Source organism: Pelecanus crispus, chromosome W, assembly GCF_030463565.1.
Source record: "Pelecanus crispus isolate bPelCri1 chromosome W, bPelCri1.pri, whole genome shotgun sequence".
In the NCBI taxonomy this organism is placed as follows: domain Eukaryota; kingdom Metazoa; phylum Chordata; class Aves; order Pelecaniformes; family Pelecanidae; genus Pelecanus; species Pelecanus crispus.
The window spans coordinates 5,736,425-5,759,388 of NC_134675.1; the positions used below are offsets into that span (position 1 = coordinate 5,736,425).

Genomic DNA, 22,964 nt, shown 5'->3' on the forward strand with positions numbered 1-22,964 from the left:
CTGGGTGATCAGAGGGTGGATCCTGTATTTGAAGCTGTTTGGGTGTCCCTTCCTCTATCTGGCATGCATGGCAGTAGTGGCCTAACTGTGCATACCACTTTCTCACTGTCTCTCACTGCGCAACTCCCACGGGGGGTGTGTGTGTATGTCCCTGACAGTACTGGTTTCAGGACCTTAAAGGGCCCTTGTAAAATGATTGGTTGTTGCCATATAATTTTCTCAGCCTCCTACAAAGCCAAACTAATCACAAAGAGGCTCTTTTCCCAAACTGAGTATCGGTTTTCTGCATCTTTAAAACTACGTGAATAAAACCCGATAGGACAAGTCGGGCCTTCAGGTCCATGTTGCCACATGTGTATTGATAGCCCATGAATTGCAAAATCCCATTCCTTGTGGAATGGGTCAGTCGGGTGTATTGGCCCTGAAGCCGGTGTCGTGGTTTAGCCCCAGCCAGCAACTAAGCACCACACAGCTGCTCGCTCACTCCCCCTGCCCCGGTGGGATGGGGGAGAGAATCGGAGGAGTAAGAGTGAGAAACACTCCTGGGATGAGATAAGAACAGTTTAATAATTGAAATAAAGTAAAATAGTAGTAATAATAATATACAAAGCAAGTGATGCACAATGCAATTGCTCACCACCCGCTGACCGATACCCAGACAGCTCCCGAGCAGCGATCGCTGCTCCCCAGCCAACCCCCCCCCAGTTTCTATACTGAGCATGACATCATATGGTATGGAATAGCACTTTGGTCAGTTCGGATCAACTATTCTGGCTGTGCCCCCTCCCAGCTTCTTGTGTGCCTGGCAGAGCATGGGAAGCTGAAAAGTCCTTGACTAGCATAAGCAGTGCTTAGCAACAACTAAAAACATCAGTGTGTTATCAACATTCTTCTCCTACTAAATCCAAACCACAGCACTATGCCCGCTACTAGGAAGAAAATTAACTCTATCCCAGCCGAAACCAGGACAGCCTGCTATTAGGAAGAAAATTAACTCAATCCTAGCTGGAACTGGGACAGCCTGATATACCCCAGCCTCAAAAATCAATAGCTTCAGGGCTTCCTCATGGCTGGGCTTCCGATCCCAAGAGGCCCTTTTGCATGTCAGGTCATATAGGGGTTGGGCTATGATGGAAAAGTCTGGAATGTGTTTTCTCCAGAACACCAACAGGCCTAAGGCATAGAATCATAGAACGCTTTGAGTTGGAAGGGACCATTAGAGGTCATCTAGCCCGACCCCCCTGCAGTGAGCAGAGACAGCTTTAACCAGATCAGGTTGCTCAGAGCCCCATCCAACCTGACCTTGAATGTTTCCAGGGATGGGGCCTCCACTACCTCTCTGGGCAACCTGTTCCAGTGCTTCACCACCCTCATCATAAAAAAATTCTTTCTTATGTCTAGTCTAAATCTAGTCTTCTTGAGATTAAATCCATTATTCCTTGTCCTGTCACAACAGGCCTTGCTAAAAAGATTCTCCCCATCTTTCCTGTAGGCCCCCTTTAAGTACTGGAAGGCTGCAATAAGGTCTCCCTGCAGCCTTCTTTTCTCCAGGCTGAACAACCCCAACTCTCTCAGCTTGGCCTCATAGGAGAGGTGCTCCAGCCCTCGGATCATCTTCATGGCCCTCCTCTGGACCCGCTCAAACAGGTCCATGTCCTTCTTGTGCTGAGGGCCCCAGAGCTGGATGCAGTACTCCAGGTGAGGTCTTACCAGAGCAGAGTAGAGAGGCAGAATCACCTCCCTCAAGCTGCTGGCCATGCTTCTTTTGATGCAGCCCAGGATACGGTTGGCTTTCTGGCCTGCATGCGCACATTGCCGGCTCATGTCCAGCTTTTCATCTACCAGTACCCCCAAGTCCTTCTCCACAGGGCTGCTCTCAATCCCTTCATCCCCCAGCCTGTATTGATACCGGGGGTTGCCCCACCCCAGGTGCAGGACCTTGCACTTGGCCTTGTTGAACCTCATGAGGTTCCCACAGGCCCACCTCTCCAGCTTGTCCAGGTCCCTTTGGATGACATCTCGTCCTCCTGGCGTGTCAACCGCACCACTCAGCTTGGTGTCGTCTGCAAAGTTGCTGAGGGTGCGCTCGATCCCACTGTCTGTGTCATTGATGAAGATGTTAAACAGTACCGGTCCCAGTACGGACCCCTGAGGGACCCCACTTGTCACCGGTCTCCATGTGGACATCGAGCCATTGACCACGACCCTCTGGGTGCAACCATCCTGCCAATTCCTTATCCATCGAACAGTCCACCCATCAAACCCATATCTCTCCAATTTAGAGAGAAGGATGTTGTGGGGGACTGTGTCGAACACTTTATAGAAGTCCAAGTAGATGACATCCATTGCTTTTCCCTTGTCCACTGATGCAGTCACTCCTTCATAGAAAGCCACTAGGTTGGTCAGGCAGGTCTTGCCATTGGTGAAGCTGTGCTGGCTGTCTCGAATCACCTCCCTGTCCTCCATGTGCCTTAGCATAGCTTCTAGGAGGATCTGCTCCATGATCTTCCCAGGCACAGAGGTGAGGCTGACAGGTTGGTAGTTCCCAGGGTCCTCCTTTCTTCCCTTTTTAAAAATGGGCACAACATTCCCCTTCTTCCAGTCAGCAGGGACTTCACCTGACTGCCATGTCTTTTCAAATATCATGGAGAGTGGCTTGGCAACTACATCAGCCAGTTCACTCAGGACTCTGGGGTGCATCTCATCAAGTCCCATAGACTTGTGTACATTGAGGTTCTTCAGGTGGTCTCAAACCTGATCTTCCCTTACAGTGGGAGGGGCTTTACCCCCCTGGTCCCCATCTTGTGGTCCATCGATTCGGGAGGGGTGAGGAGAGAGGTTGCCGGTGAAGACCGAGGCAAAGAAGTTGTTGAGTACCTCAGCCTTCTCCTCGTCCGTTGATACTAGGTCACCATTCTTGTTCATCACGGGGGGTATGCTTTCTTTAACCTTCCTTTTCTGGTTGACATACCTGTAGAAGCCCTTCTTGTTATTCTTTACATCCCTTGCCAAATTCAGCTCCATCCTCGCCTTGGCATTCCTGGCCTCCTCCCTACACAACCGGGCCGTTTCCCTGTATTCCCCCCAGGACACCTGTCCCTGCTTCCACTGCCTGTGCAGTTCCCTCTTACTCTTTAGTTTGACCAGCATGTCTCGACTCAGCCATGCTGGTCTCTTCCCTTCCCTGCCTGATTTCTTACACTTGGGGACTGATAGCTCTTGTGCTCTATGGAAGGTGTCCTTAAAGATCTGCCAGCTCTGTTCCGTTCCCCTGTCCCTGAGGACCGTCTCCCAGGGGGTCCTTCTGACTAACTCCTTGAAGAGCTGGAAGTTTGCTTTTCTAAAATTTAGGGTCCTGACTGTACTCCTCGCTTTTCCCATGTCCCTCAGGAGCGTGAACTCCACCAATGCGTGATCACTGCAGCCCAGGCTGCCTCCAGTCTTGACATCACCAATGAGCTCACTTGCATTGGTGACCATCAGGTCCAGTATTGTGTCCCCTTGGGTAGGGGTGTGTATTACCTGGCTTAGGAAGTTGTCGTCTATGCATTCCAGGAATCTCCTGGCTTGCCTACAGCTCACCGTGTTGCTTTTCCAGCAAATGTTCCAGCATGTTGGAGTTCTGTCTTGTTTCTAGGCATTTTCACTTGTTCAAGGGTAGTCAGGGTTTCAGGGGGAATACACACTGTCCCGCCCCTCCACCAGATACTCAGAAACCTTACCTCCGAGGATGGGAGCTGTATATTCTCAGAATCTGGAGTTCTAGACTCTCCAGATGAGTGATTATTTTTGTTTGGGTCTGTCCCACTACATTGGCATCAGGGCCGCCAATCAATACATCATCAATATATTGATACACCTTAACACCCTTCTCAGGGGTAACACAGGCAAGCTCCTGTGCCGGGGCGTAGTGGGTGATGGTCGGTGAATGGCAGTATCCCTGAGGAAGGCGTGTAAAAGTAAACTGCACCCCTTCCCAGGTGAAAGCAAAATGATCTCTCTCTGCTTCCTGCAAGGGAACCATAAAAAACATGTCTTTTACATTAATAGTTGCCAAAATCTGGTGGGCTTGTTCCTGTATAGTAGCAATAGCTCAGCCATGCTAGGCACAGCAGCGGTCAAGGGGCCTGTGTTAGCACTTAGGCACCAATAGTCAATTGTCATTCACCACTTTCCAGTGGGTTTATGGACTGGCCACACTAGAGAGTTATAAGGTGAGTGAGCTGGGATAATTATCCCCTTTTCCCCTAACTTGGTTATTACAGGGGTGATTCCCTCCCTTGCCCCTAATGGCAAGGCATAGGGTTTCACATTAACCAACTGGAGACATGCAGTTTTCTGTACGCTTTCCAAAATGTGGTCCGCCGTAGGCATTTTAATTGAGAAGCGGTCTCCCCTTTCCATAGGATCTAATCCACCTGCCCAATATGCTATTCTTTGGGTCAGGGACCAGGGCTCTCCGTTATCATCTGTGGTTATAAAAACCCCCGGTCCCCAATAGCCTCTTGCTTCATCCTCACTCAGCAAGATACGGTCACCCCCGGTAAGAGATACTCTCCATACGTATTCGGTTTCCATTTCTCGGGGTCCCCAGGAATATTTTTCCTGAATTTTAGCCAAATCAGTAGGGGAATAGGGAACGGTATGGGTGGTAATTTGTTGAGTTCCTCCTTGACCATCATTTATAGTCTCGGACTTAATTAGAGGTCACATTTTGGCTTCCTCCCTTCAGAGGAATACATCTCTGGGTCTTTAAGAGGGTATAGCAACTCCGACTCTTCCCCCCTGTCAGAATTTGTATCCTTATCTTCTACACCAGTCTGAGAACAAGTTTCATCCAATTGTTCCCTTAGTATTCTCTCCCGCTCCAGAGCCTCCCCTAAAGCAGCATTTAATCTTTGGTTAGTCATCTGCTCAGCAGTGACCTGATCGGAGAGACTTCTAGTTTCATTCTCTAATTGTTCCTGTAAAGCCTTGGTTAAATGTTTATCCTTCTGTGCCACTGCCAAGGCAGTTCCTAAAACCGTATACACCAACAATTTCCCCTGTGCTGCCACCAGGGCATCTCCTAAAACTGCACATACCAACACTTTCTCTCATACTAACATACATTCTTCTCATACTAAATCCAAAACACAGCACTATGCCTGCTACTAGGAAGAAAATTAACTCTATCCCAACTGAAGCCAAGATAATTTGGTTTTGGAAACTCTTGCTATTTTTGTTTGAACTGTAAATGCAGTTATGAACATAGAATAAAAGTTGCAAATTGTATTGTATTGTTTCCTTTGTGCTTGGAACAGTTCTGTGGTTTTTTTCATTCCAGTGGTTAAGACTGAAAGCCTGGAACTTTGGGGAGATGGTTTTATTTCCTTTTTGCACTCTGGTCTTCTACCATGAGTTGATATAGTCTCAGTTCCTCCTTTGTGAGATAGAAGTGTGGGGAAGACGATGAGGTTTTGTGATGTTAGATGTGCTAAGAGCCGAGGATGTTTGTATCCTTTCTTGGAATTATATTGAAGGTGATGAACTTGATTCGTCTGTAAATTCTTGCATTTTATGGTCCATTTGAAAGGCTACTTGTTATCTAGGATATTTGGCCTATGGGCAGGGAAAGTACCTTTGAAATTTTTTTTATAGCATATTTTGATAAGTTTTATAGATTTTTCTGTATTATTTTAACTCTCCTGCTAGGAATATTATTATACTTAAAAGAAAATGTCAGCACCAGTCTAAGCAGTTGCTCCCCTCTGCCCCAAATTTTTCCTGCAAAGACTGGGCAACTCTCACATTTTTGGTCAGAGGAAGCAAAATGTTTGTATTCATGTGGAAACAAGTAATGTAAGTTAACATGGATTTTCCTGACAGAGATCATGGTAGACATTAAGTTTTGTATTAATTCCGAGACATCTGAGGTATGTTAGGTTCAGGTTTCTTTCCTTGGAAGAGGACTAGATTTTTAAGGTGGTGGGGGAGTATCCCCCTATTTATTAAGGAGAAGGAAAGCAATCACCCTTTAAAAATTACTGAACCAGACTTCAGGATTTTATGCAGAAGTTAATCAATTTTATATAAAATTGATTAAAATAATGGTGGTCAGCAGTCAACAGAATTTGTTACTTTATCTGCAAGAATGCTACTGTAAGGCAGATGTTTTGTTTGACGTTTGCATGCTTAAGTGATGTAATTCCATTTTCATTTGTCTTTCCCTTCAAGAGGGGTTTTAACTAGTGATGTTCAAGTCACCACAGCACCCATGCTTACTGTGCAAAGTACGCCGTATGCATGATATTTTACAAAAACTTGCATTTCATTCATCAAATTTTTAGCTAGCACTTCTTATTAGTAAAAACTTTAATGCTCATGTTCTTGGCTCTTTGGGTGTAGAGCATGGGTTATTCTTGCTTAACAGGTGCTGTAGCATCTTGAAGTTTTCTGCTTCAAGAAATTAGCATTCCCAGTTCTGATGATACTCAAGCTATGGAAAGTTATGTTTTGTTCTGAATTGCAGCTGTGGCTGATGCAGAAATTTTTCTCCTCCTCTGCTGCTCATCACCTAATACCTGAAGCTGCAGTTTTGTGGGCAAAAAGGCTTGTGAAATACTGCCTAATCTGTACTGGACAAAAATAATCTTGTTTCTTTCAAACCACCTGCATCACTATTTAAGCTAACCTGACCTGAAAACTGTTTGAGGATTTGACCTCTAATAAATGATCAGTGACACTTTCAGTCATCACAACAGTTCACAAGCTCAGTATGTGCCTTTGGCTTCAGTAAGCTGACTAGGTTTACCCATCTTTCATTTATATGGCCAGCTACATAAGGCAAGCGCCTTGAAGTTTCCTGACTTCTGCTGATTAATAATAAAACATCATGGTTATTTCTTTGGGGTTTTCCCCACCCCCATGAGAAGTAGTAAGTGATAAATTTCTGAAAACCAGAAGGAACTGTACAATTGCATTTACCTAGTGGAAAATATCTTTGGATTTGAAGTATTCATTTAGAATCCTTTATTATAGAAGATTTATTCCACTGTTAGCTTCTGAGAGATCCTTCATACCTTTTTAAACCTAAAAGCATATTTAAATAATGAACAGAAAAAAGATCCACAGATATTGTTATAGGGATTTTTATTTTTCATTCAAAAAAGAAAGGTGCTTCTTTAAGGACAAAATGAAACTTAATTCATTTTAGGTTAACCCTAGCAATTGAATAGCATCAGTGATATGGAAAATGATATTTTCAATCTGCTCAAAACTAATTCCATCATTATTTAATGAAGCTCTACTACGCTGCTTTATATATCTGTTAGCTTTTGACCATGCTGCTAAATTTCACTAGGATATGGATTGATTTTGGGGCTACAGAGGCTCTCACAGATTCAGTCTCTCTGTCTGATTCTTAGTCCCTTGCATTGTTTCTTGCTCTGCTTCTGTTGTCATTTTAAGGTCTTGGCTGTCCTTTGCAAAATCCAAGTATCTTAGAATCTGAATATAGTATTGACTGACTGTAACATTCATCCAAATAGCTATACACCACTATGGGCAAAACTTGATACCTCATGATGAAATATGTAGCAGATAGGAACAGAATATCTGCTTAGGGGCGTTCAGCTGTGGAACAAACATGGAGAGCTAATGGGTCTAAATCCAGAGGATGTGGTTTCAGCAAGGGCTCCTCTTAAGACTAGGATCTGCTAAGTAGTCTCCTCATAAATATTACCAGTATTTCCAAAATTACAGTATAATAATTACATTTTGGACAGTTGGAATAATATCATACTTTTACCTATTAATTGCTGTGACTATTCTGTTAAATTTGAATGGTCTCAGTGTGCACTCAACTTGTGTATGCTGTTGACATTCTGTGGTTTTGTTCTTTTGAGCTACTGTTTCCAAGACATGTTGATGTGTTACTCATATTGCTATGACTCATCCAAGTAGGATGCAAAACTCATAGCTGACAATAAACACAAAAAAAACCCCTTCACTGTAAGTTAGTCACTGTCTGGCCTAGCATAAGTATCATTTTGTCCTAATATTAAATCATCCACTCAAAGATTCTGTGCTATTCCCATTAATTTACCATTATATCAAAAATTTTGAATTTTAGGGTTGAATTATAGGTAGTTTTAACAAGCAAAGTATACTCTGTGTGTGCATATATATTAAAATATATAAAAATTATTGTGTGTATATATAAAAATATATACACTTTCTATAAAATATATATATGTACAATATAAAGTATATTTGCCTAATTACAGGCATTTACATGATATGATAAACCATTGCCATTTTAGTAAAATATAGCAATGTGTAGCCAAAAGCAGATTTTAGTATTCTGGTACTGCTTGCCTTCAAACTTATACTACAATGATATGCATATTAATTGTTAAATGTTAGTCAAAAGCATGGCAGTTATACTTGGCTTTGTCAGGAATTTAGCCATCTCCAAACATCACTGCATTTGGGCCAGAATCATTGGCCTGCTTAATGTTGTTTGAAGTTGAAATGAGAAGTGGCAGTTTTCCCTTAAATATATTTAAGACCAGACATTTATTTGTAACTGAGCAATTACCCAAAGCATTGAGACCAGCTGAACAGTATCTTCTTTATAGCAGCTTCCATGACTTTCTTTTCCCCCCTTTTAAACATATATCAATCCAACCTTACTTTTGCCAATTTTTTCCCCTAGACTAAATAAACACAATGTTTCAGCCTTCATGGGTGTATTTTCTAGCTGCCTTGTACATTTTTCTGCTACACTTTTTCTACACTTTTTCCAGTTTGTCTGGTCTTAAAATGTGGTGCCCAAAATTTTGTTCTTTATGCAGTTTTGAGAGCAACCTGTGAAGTGGAAAAAAAGGTCTCTTAATCTCAAACATGTGGTCCTATTAGTATTTCCAAAGGTAAAATTTCCTATTTTGGAAATGACATCACATTAACTCATTTAGTTTATATATTGCTGTAACTTACAGAACTTGCTTTACTTTTGAAATTTGTTTTTGTATTTGACATTCTGAATGTTTTCTGGACATCTTGTATTTCTCTGCTGGATTCCTTTCAGCTTTTCTGTCTCTCTTAATGTGGTACCCTGAATGATATGATATGCTGTTCCCTTTATTTAATTGAATTTTCTTATCCAGTTTGGGCACTCCTTTCAAATCACTGAAACATTTTGAATTCTGAACTTGCTGTCCATCTTTTCAATTCTTTTCTAGCTGGAAATCCTGTAAGCACGCTACCTACCGTGTGTAAATTGTACAGAAAGCCAATACATAAGTAATGGTGGCCTGTTGGAATGAGAGTAAACTAATAGCTAAAGTAGCTAATCGTGTACCTACTTTTTTCAGCTAATTTTATCTGTTCATTTTCTGTGAGAGATGTTTCACATGTATGCACAGACACAATCACACACTTTGGTAATAATTATCATCACATTCAGAAATGTGTGTCCACACAGCGCTTAAACTTTCCTCAAGTTATAACTGTCGTCAGGTTACATGACTATGAGTTTCAAGATAAGGTCAAGTTTCTTTCTACATCAGTGAAGGTTACATGACTATGAGTTTCAAGATAAGGTCAAGTTTCTTTCTACATCAGTGAGGGTGTGTGCAATGGGAGTACATATATAGAGGAAAACAGTTGGTATTGAGGAGCTAATATCCACACTGTATGTATTTGGTAAGGAGTGGTTACTGAGGACTGGACTAGAGTTAGTCCAGTGAAGTGAATGCCCTTTAGCAATTGCAGCAGGTTAGGTGGGTTCCTGGAATGTGTAATCTGCTTTAGTTTCATCTCAGGACTGCTCAAGATGCAAAACTAAGCATGGTAAGTGCAATGACAGGAGACTCGCTTCAAAAATGCACTCGTGTTCCACACAATAGCAGCTTTCTCAGAATTTTTTTTTTTTTTTGAACATCAGAATTATAATTCTGGGGTTTATTTTAAGTAGGAAAAAAGACTGTTGAAGATAATCTGGTATGTTAAATTAGGATTTCTCATTTGTGTCTGGGGTGGAATGATGGGGAAAGGTTTAGATGTATAAATGATGAGCCTAAGCAACTATTGATGTACTTGTCTGAAACTGAACAATGTACTTTTTTTACTCACTGTCTTATCACACTGTTTTGCTTACACTGCCAGCCAATTTTTAGAGTTCATAACTTGTCAGTAAAAATGCTAAAGCAGCAGTGGTGGCCTTAGGCAGTTCAAGAACATGGCATAAAAATAGATTGATGCTAGGAAGTGACATACTGTCATAACTGGTTAATGCACGCAATTGCCTAGTTTTATTATCACTTAAATTTGAAAGGTGGAGGAAAATAGGTTGTATAATAACTTTCCTTCTGTTTTATAATCATCTTTGATTCTAGCCACTGTCAAAAATGCAAAATCCCAAATATTTCAACTAAGTAAGATTATTTGAACCCAAATATGGAGCTGATCCAGGCCAATTTAATAATGTGTATCATTAACAACTTTGGATTTCAGCATTAATGCTATGCATTTTTCTCACAATATGAAAAATAATTGTGGTAAAAAAACCTGTAATGTGGTCCTTCTCCCAAGTAATAAGTGATAGGATGAGAGGAAATGGGCTCAAGCTGCGCCAGGGGAGGTTTAGATTGGATATTAGGAAAAATTTCTTCACGGCAAGGGTAGTCAAGCATTGGAACAGGCTGCCCAGAGAGGTGGTGGAGTCCCCATCCCTGGAAGTGTTCAAAAAACGGGTAGACGTGGCACTTTGGGACATGGTTTAGTGGGCATGGTGGTGTTGGGTTGATGGTTGGAATGATGATCTTAGAGGTCCTTTCCAACCTTAATGATTCCTAGTTTTTACTTTCATTGTAAATAATCCAGCCACCAAGCCAGGAAACATGAAATTGCTACTCTACCCTGAATTGGTTTAGTGGTGGACTTGGTAGTGTTAGGTTAATGGTTGGACTGGATGCTCTTAAAGGTCTTTTCCAACCTAAACGATTCTATGATTCTATAATTTGTACTCATTGAGCATAAACCTAAGTGTTTGAATTTAAACCTTCATGCTAATAAAATGGGTTTACTTAAAAGCAGGGTTTCTGTACAGTATGCTGATTTTTCAGGTGGAGGTGAACAGTAGAACAGGAGCATGGAACACGTTAAATATTTCAACTTACAGTAGCCTTAATTTAACTGTTCATTTAGTTTGTTATAAATTTCTTATTGTTAGTAGTAAATACACAGAATGAATCACAGAATAGTTTGGGTTGGAAGGGAACTTCAACTAGATCAGGTTGCTCCGAGCCCTGTCCAACCTGACCTTGAATGTTTCCAGGGATGGGGCCTCCACTACCTCTCTGGGCAACCTGTTCCAGGGCTTGACCACCCTCATCATAAAAAAATTCTTTCTTATATCCAGTCTAAATCTATTCTTCTTTAGTTTAAATCCATTATTCCTTGTTCTGTCACAACAGGCCTTGCTAAAAAGGCTCTCCCCATCTTTCCTGTAGGCCCCCTTTAAGTACTGGAAGGCTGCAATAAGGTCTCCTCGCAGCCTTCTCTTCTCCAGGCTGAACAACCCCAACTCTCTCAGCCTGGCCTCATAGGAGAGGTGCTCCAGCCCTCGGATCATTTTGGTGGCCCTCTTCTGGACCCGCTCCAGCAGGTCCATGTCCTTCTTGTGCTGAGGGCCCCAGAGCTGGATGCAGTACTCCAGGTGAGGTCTCACCAGAGCAGAGTAGAGAGGCAGAATCACCTCCCTTGACCTGCTGGCCACGCTTCTTTTGATGCAGCCCAGGATACGGTTGGCTTTCTGGGCTGCAAGCACACATTGCCGGCTCATGTCCAGCTTTTCATCCACCAGTACCCCCAAGTCCTTCTCCACAGGGCTGCTCTCAATCCCTTCATCCCCCAACCTGTACTGATATTGGGGGTTGCCCCGTCCCAGGTGCAGGACCTTGCACTTGGCACAGAACATGAACATGGCACAGAGTTTGATATATTTTAAGAATTTTAGAACAGGGGTATTCACTAGTTGGCACAAACAGTTCCTGAATTCCTCACTGAGGAGAAACTGTTAATACTGCACTGGCTCGGAACTGAATGCAAAACTGAACCTCTTTCGAAAAGGACAAAGTGCAAAGCTATTGCAATCAGTATTAGTCACTTGAGTTTTTGGAAGTGCTTGGGAAAGTGCTTTTGGATTTGGACGTAATATTAAAGTATTTTATAATTTTATCTAGGGGTAGTAAATGAGGTTACTAGGAATTTCTTTGTGGCTCTTGCAAAGGAGAACAGCATCAGCTCTTCTTACAGGAGACCGTTTTCCTTTTCTCAGGAGGCTAAAACATAGGCACGGACTAGATTGCTCCTTTTGAGATTGGTTTTGGATGTAAAAACTGCACTTGTGAATCTTCAGTCTTGTGCTCAGAATGGACAGATATGGTTGAAATGTTCAGAATTTGCAACAGTTTTTTGGTGTCTTTTTGTGTGCATAAATTCGACTTTTGTACTTTTTTTTTTCAGAGGTACAAATTCTGTGGAATTGATGGCAGGCCAGGCCAAATGTCAGTTATAGGACACTTGGCGGCACCTTTTTTCTACGCCTGTGCTGATGTGGCAAAACATGACAGTGGACCATCAGTGTCTATCTTTGCTTCAAAACTCTCACCCAAGCCCTCTTTTTGAATGCACTTGTGCTTTGATTTCAGTCTTTTTCATCTCTGCTCAGGTTACAGATCACACAACTAATGGCTCTTCTGAAAAGAGCTTAAAGGCAGCAAGAGGAGCAATCTGGAGTTGAAAAATTGACCAGTAGGCAGCTTACACAATTGTGCAAGCTTTTCTCTAGTATGAGAGGCCACAGGTTTGTGTGTGTCTGGTTATATAGGCATAGAATAGTGACAGCATAAATTCTCAGGGAAGTCTGAAGTTGATAAGTTTACCCTTGCCATGAATGCTTTCTTTGAAAGCATTGCCAGAAATCTTCAGTTTTACATAGTAATTTTTAAAGACTTATAAGTAATAGATGTTTTCTTTTATTTTCAGCTTCTTTGTAATACTGGCCATGCTGAAGAAAAGCTAGGTTTTACATATGACAGCATCATAATATGGTAAGTAGTAAGGAGCACTAGAGCAATACTAGGGTACTTTAATTGTTCTGGGTGCAATTAAATCAATTTTATTTGTACTTTTGAGCTAGTATTTTGTAGTTCTAATGTGTTTGAAATATCATAATGCAAATATATACACCTTACAAATATTTTAATGAGTAAAATCAAATACATTATATGCTTTCAGGCAAAATGGGGGAAAAAACCCTCCAAGTTAAAGTGTGGATTTCTTTATTATATTCCTCATAAATGTAAAAAATACCTCTAAATATCTCAGTACTTGCAGAAAGCACTTTTAGTAAAAATGTGCTCTTACAGAATTTAGAGTATACTCTTGATGTAGAACCAGGATTTAAAGATAAACATTTTATGTTAATTTGGTGTGAATATGTATCTTTGTAGTATCGCTTTCCTTGCTACTAAAACACCCTGTGTATTATACTTTCAAGGGGTATTTTCCTATATTTTGTTGCTGTTTCTGACAGTCAAAAGTAACTACATGCTTATTTCCGGAACTTCTGTGTTTTTGCACAGATGTTGGTAAATTTGTTTATTATATTTAATATGATTTAGTGTTCTTTCAATTTAGTTATCTGACTTAAGAAAGCAAGCTTAGAAAAGCTTTAAGTAAAATTTTGGGAAAACATATACTTTTTCTTGTGGAAATATTGTAAGTTTTTTTTCTTAAATAGAACTGATTTTCCTCGCTAGAGCTACACAATGCTAATAAGTGTTTTTGTGAAGCCGTATTTTGTTGTGACCTTTAATAGGTTATCGTCTTCTGATCTTATTTATGTAATCTATTATAGTGTTTTATGATGGGACTAAGCATCACTTAAGAGTATAACTTCAGAGTTCTTTACCAAATATTTTTAAATACAAGTCTTAAAAGGTTATACAAATGCTATTGTTTCTTTTTATAGGAAAAAGTTTGCAGAAAGATCTGCTAATCCAAACACAATTAAGGATATTGATAAGGAACAGATAAAAATGTTGTTCTCAGCAGACACATGAAGAAAAATAGCCCCCTATTTAAAAAAATGCCAAAAATGGTTTCTCAAAAAATTAAAGGCAGATAGCAGGAAAATTATCTTGGCTAGAGACGTTGCTATGGTCAGTCCAGTGATTCCTCTGTGTATGTACATGAGAAGCAAATTTTTTACGCATATATGTAGATTATTCTGCTATAGTGATAATTTTCAAGCTCAAGCATACAACCCACATACTCAGATACTAACAACCATAATTGTGCTGGTTGGTGGCTCTTCAGAAATATTTATAGGATGGATTGTTTTTATGAAATACAGACATTTCAAGAAATTTAAAAAATTTTGCCCCACAGGGTTATAGCCATTCTGCAGTAGTATTCTGTTTGCAGGTTATTTTGCTATACAGCTACTCTGAGTAACTTGCAAATACTGAACTTTTTAATTAATTAATGTAGGAAATGACCTTGACGTAGGCTAAGTACATATATTCCTTTGGAAATAACATGCAAGTTCTGTATTTTTCTCTGCTGATGTTCTCAACGTTATCTTAATTTCCATAGGGAAACCTTTTTGTTCTACAGAACAAACCTGTTTTTCTTTGAAAACAAGAAAAGTTATTTGAATGCGAAAAATACTGTGTGAGTTTTCTGCATTTGTGAAGTATGAATGGCTAACCTTAAAGCATTAAACTATAAGGGAATCAACAATTTCAAGAATAATTATAGATTTCCTATAAAGTTCTAGGTTTTGGGTTCAGTGACCTTCATAGAATATTTACCCAAACTAAAGACAGTTGTCTTTTAGTCTGCAATTGTCTGCAATAATTGCAGTTATTCTCAAGTTAAAGATCTGGTTTTTAGAACTCATTCTGTTTTTAGTATTTTGTTAGTCCAGGTGCCTGATTATAGTTTCTTCCTGCCAGCACATGGAGATAAGTGACATGTTTTGTTGTCATTCCCAGTGTAAATGGGTCTTGCTCGTTCCCAGAGCACCATACCATTGAAAGCTGGGAGGAAGCCTTGAGCCACGAAGAAAATGTAGTGTTGGTAGGCCTCAGAAACTTTTGAGGTCTTTTAGTAATGTGCCGAGAGGCTTTGGCCATAAAAGCAAAATTCAGAATTTTCACAATTACCGGACTAGATCAAAAGGAGATTTGTCAAAACCACTGTTATCTTTCTGTAACGAGTAGATGAGATGCTTTAGAAAAATGTAAAAAAAAATGATCCTGTAATAGGTAATGAATATTCCTTCTTATTCCATCCTTTGTTAGTGTCGTGGTTTAGCCCCAGCCAGCAACTAAGCACCACGCAGCCGCTCGCTCACTCCCCCTGCCCCGGTGGGATGGGGGAGAGAATCGGAGAAGTAAGAGTGAGAAAACCCCTGGGTTGAGATAAGAACAGTTTAATAACTGAAATAAAGTAAAATAGTAAAGATAATAGTAACAATATAATAATAATAATATACAAAGCAAGTGATGCACAATGCAATTGCTCACCACCCGCCGACCGATACCCAGACAGTTCCCAAGCAGCGATCGCTGCTCCCCAGCCAACCCCCCCCAGTTTCTATACTGAGCATGACGTCATATGGTATGGAATAGCCCTTTGGTCAGTTTGGATCAACTATTCTGGCTGTGCCCCCTCCCAGTTTCTTGTGCCCCTGGCAGAGCATGGGAAGCTGAAAAAGTCCTTGACTAGCATAAGCAGTACTCAGCAACAACTAAACCATCAGTGTGTTATCAGCATTCTTCTCCTACTAAATCCAAAACACAGCACTATGCCCGCTACTAGGAAGAAAATTAACTCTATCCCAGCCGAAACCAGGACAGTATCCACCCCTTATTCTATACCATTTACGTCATGCACAGGGCCTCCCCTTTCCAATGTGCTCTAATTAGTCACCACCACTTTCCCTATCTTGATATATACACACAGATATCATTCCCTTTGTCTATGGGCCATCCCTCTAAAATATCCATTGAGTTCATTTAGTCCAGGACTTTGGGTTCCATCTGTCATCCCAGTCTTTCAGAGCAGGAGAGGTGGTGTGCGGTGTTGATGAACCAGGTGGCTTTTACTAAATGTGTATCCCAATGTCTGAATGTCCCACCACCCATTGCTCTCAGGGTAGGCTTTAACAGTCCATTGTATCGCTCGATTTTCCCGGAGGCTGGTGCATGGTAAGGGATGTGATATACCCACTCAATGCCACGCTCTTTGGCCCAGGTGTCTATGAGGTTGTTTGGGAAATGAGTCCCATTGTCTGACTCGATTCTTTCTGGGGTGCCATGTTGCCACAGGACTTGCTTTTCAAGGCCCAGGATGGTGTTCCGGGCGGTGGCATGGGGCACGGGATATGTTTCCAGCCATCCGGTGGTTGCTTCCACCATGGTGAGCACATAGCGCTTGCCTTGGCGGGTCTGTGGGAGTGTGATGTAATCAATCTGCCAGGCCTCCCCATATTTATATTTCAGCCATCGTTCACTATACCCAAGGGGCTTGAACTGCTTGGCTTGCTTGATTGCAGCGCATGTTTCACATTCATGTATAACCTGTGCAGTACTGTCCATAGTTAAGTCCACCCCTCGATCACGAGCCCATTTATATGTTGCACCCTTCCTTGATGGCCTTGAGTGTCATGGGCCCACCAAGCTATAAATAATTCACCCTTATGTTGCCAGTCCAAATCCACCTGAGCCACTTCAATCTTAGCGGCCTTATCTACTTGCTGGCTGTTTTGATGTTTTTCAGTGGCCCGACTCTTGGGTACGTGAGCATCTACGTGACGAACTTTTACAACCAGGTTCTCTACCTGGGCAGCAATATCTTGCCACAATGCGGCAGCCCAGATGGGTTTGCCCCTGCGCTGCCAGTTGCTCTGCTTCCATTGCTGCAGCCACCCCCACAGGGCATTTGCCACCATCCATGAGTCAGTAGAGAGGTAAAGGACTGGCCACTTTTCTCGTTCAGCAATATCTAAAGCCAGCTGGATGGCTTTCACCTCTGCAAACTGACTCGACTCCCCTTCTCCTTCAGCAGTTTCTGCGACTTGTCGTATAGGACTCCATACAGCAGCTTTCCACCTCCGATGCTTTCCCACAAGACGACAGGACCCATCAGTGAACAGGGCATATTGCTTTTCATTTTCTGGCACTTTATTATACAGTGGGGCCTCTTCAGCACGTGTAACCTCCTCCTCTGGTGATATTCTGAAGTTTTTTCCTTCTGGCCAGTCCATGATCACTTCCAAGATTCCTGGGTGACTGGGGTTTCCTATTCGAGCCCGTTGTGTGATCAGTGCAACCCACTCTACTCCATGTAGCATGAGTTGCATGATGTGTAGAGGGGACCCTCCCTATGAACATCCAGCCCAGCACCGGCAGTCGGGGTGCCAGCAGGAGCTGTGCTTCAGTACCAACCACTTCCGAAGCAGCTCGAACCCCTTCATATGCTGCTAATATCTCCTTCTCAGTTGGAGTATAGCGGGCTTCGGATCCTCTGTATCCCCGACTCCAAAACCCTAGGGGTCGACCTCGAGTCTCCCCTGGTGCTTTCTGCCAGAGGCTCCAGGTAGGGCCATTCTCCCCGGCTGCAGTGTAGAGCACATTTTTAATATCCTGCCCTGCCCGGACTGGCCCAAGGGCTACTGCATGAACTATCTCACGTTTAATTTGTTCAAAGGCTTGTTGTTGCTCAGGGCCCCATTTGAAATCGTTCTACTTCCGGGTCACTTGATAGAGAGGGCTTACGATCAGACTGTAATTTGGAATGTGCATTCTCCAAAAACCCACAACGCCTAAGAAAGCTTGTGTTTCTTTTTTGCTAGTTGGTGGGGACATAGCTGTTATTTTGTTGATCACATCCATTGGGATCTGATGACGTCCATTGTGCCATTTTATTCCTAAAAACTGGATCTCCTGTGCAGGCCCCTTGACCTTACTCTGTTTTATGGCAAAACCAGCCTTTAGAAGGATTTTGACTATTTTCTTTCCCTTCTCAAAAACTTCTTCTGCTGTGTTGCCCCACACAATGATGTCATCAATGTACTGCAGATGTTCCGGAGCTTCACCCTGTTCCAGTGCCGTCTGGATCAGTCCATGGCAAATGGTGGGGCTGTGCTTCCACCCCTGGGGCAGTCGGTTCCAGGTGTACTGAACACCCCTCCAGGTAAAAGCAAACTGGGGCCTGCACTCTGCTGCCAAAGGGATGGAGAAAAACGCATTAGCGATGTCAATTGTGGCATACCACTTGGCTGCCTTTGACTCCAGTTCGTATTGAAGTTCTAGTATGTCTGGCACGGCAGCACTCAGCGGCGGTGTAACTTCGTTCAGGCCACGATAGTCCACTGTTAGTCTCCACTCCCCATTAGACTTTTGCACTGGCCATATGGGACTGTTAAAGGGTGAGCGAGTCTTGCTGATCACTCCTTGGCTCTCCAGGCGACGAATCAGGTTATGGATGGGAATCAGGGAGTCTCGGTTGGTGCGATATTGCCGCCGATGCACTGCTGTGGTAGCGATCGGCACCTGTTGTTCTTTGACCCTCAGCAACCCCACAACAGAAGGGTTCTCTGAGAGACCAGGCAAGGTGGACAGCTGTTTCATTTCCTCCGTCTCCAAGGCGGCTATACCAAAAGCCCACCGGTACCCTTTTGGGTCCTTGAAATACCCTCTCCTGAGGTAGTCTATGCCAAGGATGCACGGAGCATCTGGGCCAGTCACAATGGGGTGCTTCTGCCACTCATTCCCAGTTAGGCTCACTTCGGCTTCCAGTACAGTGAGCTGTTGGGATCCCCCTGTCCCTCCAGAAATACAGATGGGTTCTGCCCCTCAATAGTTTGATGGCATTAGGGTACACTGTGCACCACTGTCCACTAGGGCCTTCTACTCCTGGGGGTCTGATGTTCTTAGGCCATCGAATCCACACAGTCCAGTAAACCCGACTGTCCCTTTCCTCCACCTGGCTGGAGGCAGGGCCGGTCTAACACTGGTCATAGTATTCGTTGTTCACTCCTTGTAAATGTGAATCTAAAGTCCCTTGATTAAGATCGGGAGTAGAATTAGCCCTCTTCCTCTGTCTGGGGAACTGCTCACTGAAAACTGGAGCTGCAATTTTCCTGGGAGAACCGCCTTTTGTAATAGCTTTTCCTTGCAACTCACGCACCCGTGCCTCTAGGGTCGAGGTGGATTTTCCATCCCACTTCCTCATGTATTCTCCGTGGTCACGCAGGCAAAACCACAGGGTGCCCCGTGGTGTGTATCCTCTATGTCCTGTCTCTTGAGTAGAGGGATGCTTACTCCTAATGGCTGAGATACTGGTCTGTACAGGTGGGGAGTAGGACAGATGCTCTCTGAGTTGTTGGAACTCTTGGGAGAGTGTTTCAACAGCCGAGACACAGGCCCGTAGAGAGGAAGAGATACTTTCTTCGTATTCCTGGAGTTGTCCAGCCACTTCATCCACCGTTGGTACCTCGTCATCTTTCCAGCCAGTATTGCCAACGAGTTGGCATACGATGCTGGTCCGCTCCGTACCACCTTCCGCCACATGGGTCGTGTGCACCTGACTGCATCTGGATCTTTGGGTAACTGCTCATCGTTCAGGTCACCATAAATCACCTCTAGCACGCCTAATTCCCTCAGGTACTGGATACCCTTCTCTACGGTGGTCCATTTGCTTGGGCGGTATAAAACATCCTCCTTGAAGGGATACCTTTCCTTCATGCCTGACAGAAGTCGCCTCCAGAGGCTGACCGTTTTTGCCCCTTTTCCAATTGCTTTGTCAATGCCCCCTTCCCTGGAAAGGGATCCCAGCTGCTTGGCTTCCTTACCCTCTAAATCCAGGCTACTGGCCCCGTTATCCCAGCATCGGAGCAGCCAGGTGATGATGTGCTTACGTGGATGATGACTGAAATCTTTTTGCATATCTCGCAGCTCACTCAGGGATAGGGATCGGGTGGTTACCATCTCATTTATGGGTTCTTCCTCCTCTGGTTCTCATGATGGCCCTGGTTCATCTTCATGCCTTACTAAACGAGCTGATTTTTTTGTTTATTTTTTCTTCTGTATAGGGGCAACTGATACTGCCGTGGGTTGGTTCTCTGGTTTAACCACCGTGCCTGTTACTGCGGTTGGATTAGTCGCAGTGCCTATGGTGGGGGTTGGAGTAGCCGCAGTGCCTGTCACCAGGGTTGGAGTGGCTGCAGTGCCTGTGGTGGGGATTGGAGTGGCCTCAGCGCCTGTTGTCTTGTCATCAGATCCAGAGACCTTCTCTTTCCCTTGAGGGTACTGACTAGTGTTTACCACAGCTCGAATGGCATGGGCCAGCCCCCAGCATGTTGCAGTGATTTGTGTCTCTCTGGAGCTACCAGGGTGACAACATACTTTTTCCAAATATTTTACTAGTTCTTCAGGATTCTGCACTTGTTCAGGGGTGAAGTTCCAAAACACGGGAGGTGCCCACTGCCCTAGTTACTTGCCCATACTATCCCACACACCTTGCCACTCATAACTCTCCAGCCTTGGGGCAGATCTCTGGATGATATTCTTAAATTGCTTACTAACCTTCATCAAAACCAAAACAGTATTCCCAAGAAATATCAATAGAAGTATCTTCACTGCCGAGGGATGTTCAAGATACTGAAAAGTTGTTGTAATGAAGGAGGAAACATCATAGAAGAAGGCAGTGAAGGTGCCATTCTGTATTTCCTCCACAAAAAACCTCTCAGAGGAGGAGGTATAATTGCTAACTCTCTCCATAAGGTGATACCTGAAGTACAGTAATGGCTTCAGTACAAACTCCAGATACCAAATAGTGCTCAAGGTCAGTGTTTTAATAACAAATCTCCCAGGCAAAACATCACTAATTTCTGCAGAGCACAACAAACTGCAAAAACCAACACCGATCTTTAACATGTACAGCAAAAAAAGGAGCATGGTGCAGATCACATGATCTAATATTGTGACCGGCAACTGTTAACGGATTCCTTACTACACTCTGGTTAATCTGTTATTATCTCAAACCCTTCGTGCCCCACGTTGGGCGCCAAAAAGGACTGTCGTGGTTTAGCCCCAGCCAGCAACTAAGCACCACGCAGCCGCTCGCTCACTCCCCCTACCCCGATGGGATGGGGGAGAGAATCGGAGGAGTAAGAGTGAGAAACACTCCTGGGTTGAGATAAAAACAGTTTAATAATTGAAATAAAGTAAAATAGTAATGATAATAATAACAATATAATAATGATAATAACAGTAATAATATACAAAGCAAGTGATGCACAATGCAATTGCTCACCACCCGCCGACCGATACCCAGACAGTTCCCGAGCAGCGATCGCTGCTCCCCGGCCAACCCCCCACAGTTTCTATACTGAGCATGACGTCATATGGTATGGAATAGCCCTTTGGTCAGTTTGGATCAACTATTCTGGCTGTGCCCCCTCCCAGTTTCTTGTGCACCTGGCAGAGCATGGGAAGCTGAAAAGTCCTTGACTAGCATAAGCAGTACTTAGCAACAACTAAACCATCAGTGTGTTATCAGCATTCTTCTCCTACTAAATCCAAAACACAGCACTATTCCAGCTACTAGGAAGAAAATTAACTCTATCCCAGCCGAAACCAGGACAGTTAGGTCTTCCAGACTTATTATCGGTCTTAATATTTATCAGCCTTAATGCTGTCTTAGGAAGTTCTTTTCATTTCTGCAGTTACACTTAAAATACTGGGGCAAATAGTATTGCGCTTACTTTTTCTCTTACGGAATCATGATGTCTTTTTGGCTCTTTCAGCCACAGATGCACGTGGAGTGTGCATATCAAATTAAGTTTCTTGATCTGATGGCTATTTTAAAATCATGTAGTATGGGTTTATAACACTTTTTTTTTGTCTTGATGTGTGTTAACTCACATCTAAAAATCTTGAATTTTCTTTACCGTCTTGTTAGCTATGCATACAGATAGTTTTTAAGTCCCCTTGAAGTTTCTCATAACCCCATCCTCTTCTCGTTAATATAAACAACATTGCCCTCTGTACCCCCCCCCCCCATTCCTTTCTCTAAATCATGAATTGTATATTGAATAGTGTCTACAAAAGGAGATTTTGAACCTAGTACTTAACTGGATAAAAATCAGGACAAAAAATTTGTCAGGAGAAAAATCTTCCATTCACCTCTGCTCTTTGAATTCATCTTTTCAGATTTTGATTTGTGAAACTACCTTTCATCACCCTATAACCTCTTTATATTCCTTAATAAAGTCTTCAGCAACACCTTATGCCTTTTTATGCAGTATTGTAATAACTCCTTTCAAGTCTTTCAAAAGATTAGCAGAATACAGTTTGTGTAAACTCTTCTGGGTGTTTCACATGGCTAACCAGTTTTATTTTAAGGTGATTTTAAGATCCTCTAGATGTGCTTTGGAATCCTTTTTGTATAGACCTGTTTATCATCTTTTCTCCATCTTGGCTGCTGCCATTTATAATACGGTGCTAGCAAATATATGCAGATTGTTCATGTTAATTTTCTTTCCAGACACTTAGATGTGAAGCTTGGTGGGCCAGCGACAGTACTTACTGACGAATTTCCACCAGTTCTTCCATCATTTTCACTTCTTAGTCTAACTCATATTTAGTATATTAAAAAAGACTTTAGGATAGGAATCTTCATGCAGACCTCTAAAGCAATGACTTAGTACGAAAAAAGTGCTTGTTTCTCTTATTTGTTTCATTCATTTTCCCTTTCCTTTTGGGTTATCCAGTAGGTCTGATTCATTTTTTCAAGTTTTCTGCTTGTGGTACAGCTGAGAAGTCAGAACACACAGACACATACAGATACATCTGTGTAGGTTTTCCTACGTATTTTTTTTCTGCCTGCTGTAGCATATCTTA

The 22,964-nt window shown here is 42.7% G+C and overlaps 1 protein-coding gene across 1 annotated transcript in view; it reads left to right on the forward strand.

The window, feature by feature from the left end:
* Positions 1-22,964, forward strand: part of LOC142596456 (rapamycin-insensitive companion of mTOR-like) — a 109,773-nt gene that overhangs the window by 19,258 nt on the left and 67,551 nt on the right. The window contains exon 3 of the mRNA XM_075725564.1: positions 13,033-13,097. Within this exon, the coding sequence (XP_075581679.1) occupies positions 13,033-13,097 (65 nt within the window). The remainder of the gene's footprint in view (positions 1-13,032; positions 13,098-22,964) is intronic.